The 6781-nt window shown below is 53.3% G+C and overlaps 1 protein-coding gene across 1 annotated transcript; it reads right to left on the minus strand.

Annotated features, from left to right (window-relative positions):
• Positions 1-273: 273 nt before the first annotated feature.
• On the minus strand, positions 274-4859 carry CSUI_009781 (uncharacterized protein). The gene is made up of 3 exons (XM_068069890.1): positions 2799-4859; positions 2200-2436; positions 274-1698 (listed from the first exon to the last, which is right to left on the minus strand). Exons 1-3 carry the CDS (start codon positions 3381-3383, stop codon positions 1558-1560), a joined length of 963 nt encoding a protein of 320 aa, XP_067918135.1. The 5' UTR covers positions 3384-4859; the 3' UTR covers positions 274-1557.
• Between the last annotated feature and the right edge of the window lie 1922 nt (positions 4860-6781).

Below are 6781 nucleotides of genomic sequence, written 5' to 3' on the forward strand. Positions count from 1 at the left end.
CAAACAGCGTAGTAAGCTCTGCGCTACTACCACTGAAAGATGGTTGGCACTTCGTTAGCTGGTCTGCTCCAAGGAAGGGCTCCAACGCCCCAAACCTTAGAAATCGAGTGACCTCTGCCTTTCCAAACTTCCGCAACTCCAGTGACAACCTGCCCCGCTGGGCGGAAGAAACACGGCACCACTAAAGTGCTGGGATCATACGCAAAAGCAGGAAAAAGGTAACTGCCGTTTGGCCGCTCTCTATCCGGTTCTCACGCTTTGTAGTTCGGTATCAATCGCGAGAGTTACCACCGCCTCCCCCCCCATCGCACGACGAAGGTCCTGAGACCACCGAAGACGTGAAGAACTGCACATCACCATTCGCTCATCCCGCCGGCATTTTGTACAATCGTGCGATGCATATTAGGGACGATCGTTCAGCGTCGTGTACTGACGCCCTCATACTGGGCAGCTCATCTGTCCCAACCCCCCTGTCCCATCGACCAAGCCGTCTCTCACCGACAACGGCATGGAAGAACACCTGCGTCACTGCACGCAAAGAACTTGTACGCTGACTTAGGATGTGAATTTGTTTTGCTTCTCCGGAGGAAATCACTACGATCGCCACACATGCCCATACAGAATTTCTGCCAGGACACACGGCAATAAAAAAAAAAAAAAAAAGTCAACCATTGCGCGAGCTTGTTTGCTTAGCGCACCATCTTCCATTCATTGTTCCCCAGCCTTCCCATGGTAGATGCCACACTGCTACGGCAGGCACGTAACTTCACCAAGGACAACAAGTCCACACCTGCTGGTTGCAACGCCGCAACTCACGAACAAACTTCTTTCCGAGACGTCCGAACAGTCATCCTCCTGCTCTCGGATCTGTATCGTTCGCCCACTTTGAGTCCTCAACGGCACACAACGGTTGTCGTGCACAAGGAACAGCAGGCCCGAGACACTGCTGATCGAGCCACAAACAAGATACATATGGCGCCTGCGGAACTGTTGTCCCGCTGTGGCTGCATTCATACATGGGCGAACGGGCCACTCTTCTTACGGACGAAGAAGCGAGAGCTGTGCGCAAATGAACGAGTCTGATTTACTTTTCACCCGCACATTAGACAACGAATTGCTTTTTTTTTCATCGCGGTAGCACACTCGCACTACCTTAGCGTATCCCGGAATACGGCTCCCTCTTCCTTGAAACAGGAGCAGAAAACCAAGGATACGCAGCTAACGAGGATTGAAAAGGCATGGCTTCGGCATCTCGCCGAAGTGCTCTCCTGCTAAGCTTACCCTCAAAGCCCTTCCTTCTCTGGGCAAGACAAACGCCACAAAATACATAATGCGTGTATACAAACTGGGATCGTCAGCTTGATGCCAACAAGATCCAACAGTGGCAAAAGTGCGCTAAATTTGCTGCGCAGCGGCGATATATTGAATCTTGTCGCAAAATTCCCAGTTCTTTTTTTTTCCTTTTTACTCTAGGAGGCTCAGTCCTCCCGATTCTGGACCAGTAAAAAACTGACACTGAATGAGACCCGACGAAGCACAAGCAGTGGCCACATAGGCTCAACATGCGCCCCCCCCGGTACCCCCTCCATTGCGTTTCTTTTTTCCCCGTCTTCGAATGAGGACTTCTCTGTGGAAATGATGACAGAAACAACAGCTGACTCCATTGTGGCAGGATTTATTCGTTTTGCTTGCGAACGCCTGCAGAAAAGCAAGACCACAGGGACGTACTTATCACCACTTTAAACAACCACACACCGACACCCCCACTCACATCCCCTACACTGTAGCCCGCCGCTTCGTCCTGTCTACGAATCAACGTTTAAAACCTCTACACCACGCCAATTCTCTCCCACTCGGCCATCACACCCAGAGGGCAACAATAACCTCTGGAAGACCTCCCTCGTCTCCGCCCCCCCCTCCTGAGTACAACGTACAGAGGGCCACACTGACGCGAACATCAAAATCTACGATCACACCTGCTTAAGGGAGTTCCGGTAGCTACAAAGTGTTCTCATGAGGCTCTCTCATATCCGCGAGACATCAATGGGGTGATCACAGCCTCATTCGCAAGGGACAGGCGGCGACGAATTTTAACGGCCCCGGTACCTCTGAACCTCTCGGTAGACTGCATCTCTTACAAACTTGCGACGACACTGACGTCACGATCGCTCTGCAGCGGAAAGATGGCTTCCGACTTACACAAGGAACACAATATCCTTCATCGTGCAGAAGCGACCCCACGCTCGGATAGAAGTTGGCCAACTCGTCCATGTCCACTTGGTACTTCCTTAGGGCCACCTGTGTCGCCTCTACCGACTTCACCTCAACGAAGGAGTCACAGCTGAGTCTTGATTTGCAAATCTCCAGATATAAAAGCCTGCGAAATTCCTCGACGCTTACACGGAGCTTCTCGACAGGCGCTTCCATCACCCGGCTCTGAAAGGCAACGGCAGAATCCACCCGCTAGGACTGGATACAGCGGCAGTCAGAGCCATAGAGACGGCGCCCGGAAGGGACTGCTGGGAAACAGAGAAAGGCGCTGCGAAAGAGAGGACAAGAGTCCGCTAAGAGAGAACCCACTAAACACCGGGGACACGACGGTCTCGAGGATGTCTGAAGAACAGATATCTGCTGACAACTCCTGTAAAACCACCTGCAACGCTCTCAAGAACAGGAATATCTGAACATGCTTAACAGAGAAGAACAATGGAGCCGTTATCCACGCCCCTACTACGGCTTCACTGGCGCCTTTTTACTACTGCATTTCTTCTAGAAACCCTCCCCCCCGGGACACTTACCGGCTCTGTCTGGTTGTTGCCCACCTGCGTGGGGACCGATGAAAGTTCCGTGGCCGCGTTCGGTCGTAGGTTTCGAAGGCTTGAGTGCTGGCCCTCATCTAGTGCTGTAGCTACCATTTCGTGCCTTGCACCATCCCCTACGATGTCGGCGAGGCTGTCGAGCAGTCCCGAAAACTGGATCTCCGGTTCGCATCCATCGGACTCCATTGGCGAGCTTTCCGCGCCACTACCCGCAGACGTCGGTTCTGGAGACCATCTTCTGTTGAGAAGCCAACCCTCCGAAGACAAAGGAGCACCCCCACACGCGGCGGGTGGGTTTGCACAGTTCTGCCACCTGTCGGGTGATATGTTCAAGTTCTGAGTACGAAACGGACTTCGGCTTCCCGTTGAAAAAGACTGATTGCCGCTTGGATCTGCTAGACCGGAAGACCATGGGTTGAACGAAGGCAACCGCGCTCCATTCCCCTTCGTCTCTAAGAAATCCGCTCTGTTTTTTTCACACTCGGCGGACTTCGAAGCCTCTCCAACGAGCAACGACTTAGGGAAAGACAACCCGATAGGATCCCAGCATTTCGTCCACTCCATTTTCGCGCGGTGCACGTAAACCGACAACTCTCCTGTGTCTAACCGGCTATGGCTGTTTCAGTCACCATCGAGAAACGCCGCACCTTCTCCGACGGAGTATACAGTGAGGGTCGTTCGTCTCCGTTGTGCGAGGGACCGATGACGGTAACGCCCTCGGAAAAAAAAAGAAACACCTGCTATGTTCACTACTCCGGAGCGTTATCTCATGCGCGGCCCCCCGGCCAGAAGTTTCGTTACTGCACTCCGAAACGTATGCGAAAACCCTGCATCTCACTCCGCCATTAACGGGTTCTGCTGCCAACACGCCGGGACCGGGAGGGAACAGAGCCACCGTGCTCCTTCAAACCGGTCCGCGGGCGCTTACGGACGGAGGACACTGAGCAGCTCGGCAGCAGACGCAAGCCGCTCATTCAGAAACGACGTCGAAAAAGGCCAGAAAATCTGGGCAAAATGATTGCCAGATATCCAGGGAAAGGGCGCCTCTCGCCCCTCCTCCTGTCACCATGAGGGCGGAGCGCCGGGCTTCTCTCGCCGGACTGCTCTCTCTTTCGTTTGACAAGACTTGCCTTGAACCAAAGGCACAAAGGACCGCGTGAGAAACCCACCACGAATCGTAACTGGAAACGCTGTACAAATTCCCCGATCATACGAAAAACACCGGCCATCCTACGGCGCTAACTCGAGAACTGTATGGTACGCACCTCGACGTCAGGGGTGACTTACCTACGCGAAGCCGTCCGCCAGCAACGGGGGCGTTGACCACTTAGTCGCAAGCCGCAAGCACAGCCAGGGCAGCGCTGGGTAGTGCGCGATGCAGTACACCAAGAGACAGTGGTTAGACCAACCGACTGCTATGGCCGCACAGGAGTGTGGGCGAAAAATGACAGCCGCATAAAAGAAAACGCGTTGTTTACCTGGCTGATCTAAGAAGCCATCTCCGTTGTAGCTGGTAACTATATAGTCTGCGAGACCCCGCAGAAACATGGGATACACCGAGATTGCTAAAACTTCTACATGCACTTATGCTGGCCCCTCGAGAGGGGGGTCGCAAAGCCAGATCCATCAGAGAGAAAATCTCCAACACTATCCCAAAGCAGGACCGAAGTGCCGCCGGCTATGCAGGTGGCATCTTCAATAGCTTTTGTGCTCCCCACCAGCCACTGTAACTGTTCTCGCCCGAGGTGCCGCATAAGGTTCGTGCGAAGTCAGGCGGTCCAGAGAGCGTTACAGACGACCGGCCGTACCAGAGAGAAAAGTGTAATCTGTTGGGGTGTCGGTTTTCGGTTTCGCAGCTCTTGCGGGAGTTTCGGAGCGCTCCGGAGAGTCCTAGACCTTCTTAACTCCTATCGTCGGATAGTCTTTCGCTGGCGGACAGGGATACGAGGAACAGTGGTACGTGCCGCGCCTTCGTGAACATGCAAGGTCGATTCAATCAAGTTCTTGCGGCGACGTGTACAGCATGAAGAGACTGTTGTCGTTCACGCTTCGCCGGGAGACACAGTAGAGGACATCGGGCGCCTCTGCAGGTAATGCGTCTGCTTTGTAAACGCAAACCGAACTTACCCGGGCACGCATGGTCACATGGCGGATTGCTTCTCCGTGCTCACTTCTGGCGGCTCTGGCCCGCCGAACGCTGGCTTCCCCGATAACTGTGCATGACGGCAGGCAACGCATCTCCCCGGCGTTGCGAGTCATCTACTCCAGTTGCTCTGCCGTGCTTCCGCATTTTAGCTGTCCGCCGATTCAAGTCGCTTCAGAGTAGATAAGGTACAACTAGGGCTTGCCTCCGTTTGACATCAGAACTGCCTGACAACGAGAGGAGGATCGCGTCCCAAAAGAACTGGCGATCATCCAGGACGTTAGCAACTAACAAAAACGTGCTGACTAAAGCTTCGCCGGTGTGCTAGGTGCCCAGGATCTTTTATGTTGACGAAGTGCCACGGGTAATGTGATGTTTGTGCTTCTCGGTAGTCATGTTAGAGTACGGGCAATCATTTGGTTGTATACTCCTACAGGGCGCTCAAGGACAGTTCCGTCTGCCATCTTGGGGCGGCTGTGCGCGTTTTTGGCTTTCCCGTTGTTGAAAGATGCTGCGGCTTGCCGGAGGGTTGACTATGCTCCTGGCGGAGAAGGCCACTGATCTCCTGGCCTAGCGTTGATTTGTTGGCAACGCTAGAATACCACATACTAACTAACACGCTTAGTGGGGCAAGAACGGACTACGGTGTGCCCACGCCCATCAACAGACTCCTGCCCTGGTACTGTTACTCGAAGGAACATCTGCCGTCCCGTGAAAAAGGGGGATTTTCTGAGTGACCTCTCGTACAGCGGGCATTCGAGCGACACGCCTCCTCAGATGCTCGTCTTTCGGGAGTAGCTGGACGGCCGGTGTCGGAGTAGCACCCCGTAGTGCGAAGAAAAACAGCGAAAGAGCACTTATCAAAGTGCTTTTCGGAAAGCTGTCGAAAGTACGCGGGCTCCACACGCTTCTCCAGCTGCCCTCGAAATGTGTCCAAGCCACCAGAGGCTAGCCAGGTCAATGATGACCAAAGATTGCTCGCAGCTCCTACAAAGCACTCTCGAAAACTCCGGCTGGGCCATCTCGTCCAAATTGTCGTCCAATACTCTCAACTTCCCAAGGGGCCTGTCGTCCATCTGATCTGCATAAAAACAACCGCTGTCAGACGCCTGTTCCCTTGGGAGTGGGTTGCTGACCCACAAACTGCCAGAACGTCCTATCTTCAAGCAACAGCTAGAGATCAGGACAGCGCAATTGGGCCACACGCCGCCTGAACGTCTTGCAGTTGACTTCACAAGTTTGTTCGAACGGCCGTTTGAAGGTGCTGATCCCCCAACAAACCACTCCAGATAAAAGCTCAGTGCCCGAAAGTCTTCGAAACCTCTCATGACCACGGTGACTACTAACCGTGCGAGTCTCCGACACGATTCTGTTTTCTTTAACCAAGAATCCTGATGCAGTCCTTTGTTTCACTCGGGAAGCCTGTAACTGTCTACAGTGTCCGTGCATGGCTGCCGAAGGAATGATCGTGTTACCTCTACTCTGCATCGAGATTCATCTGTGGTAGCGCCTAGCCCGCGGGAGCGCCGCAACAGATGAACCTTGCTGTAGGATAGATGTAACAGAATTGTCTTCGGCTGGTGTCTTTAACGGTGAGTGCATGAAGAGCTAGCTAACTAGCTATAAGTCGCCGCAATCCGGAGCTTCGCATCATTCTCTACTTTGTAAATCCCCGCAGTTGTTATGTCGTACCCGGAAAACTCCTGAGTGTCTTGAGTTGAACAGGAATCGTCTGGGATTCTCCGAAATCAGAAAGAAGATAAAGAATAATGATGAAAGGATGACTTTTCATCTACTCCTCCTTTTCAGCGCTCTGAAG

Source organism: Cystoisospora suis, assembly GCF_002600585.1.
Source record: "Cystoisospora suis strain Wien I chromosome Unknown contig_6033, whole genome shotgun sequence".
In the NCBI taxonomy this organism is placed as follows: Eukaryota; Apicomplexa; class Conoidasida; order Eucoccidiorida; family Sarcocystidae; genus Cystoisospora; species Cystoisospora suis.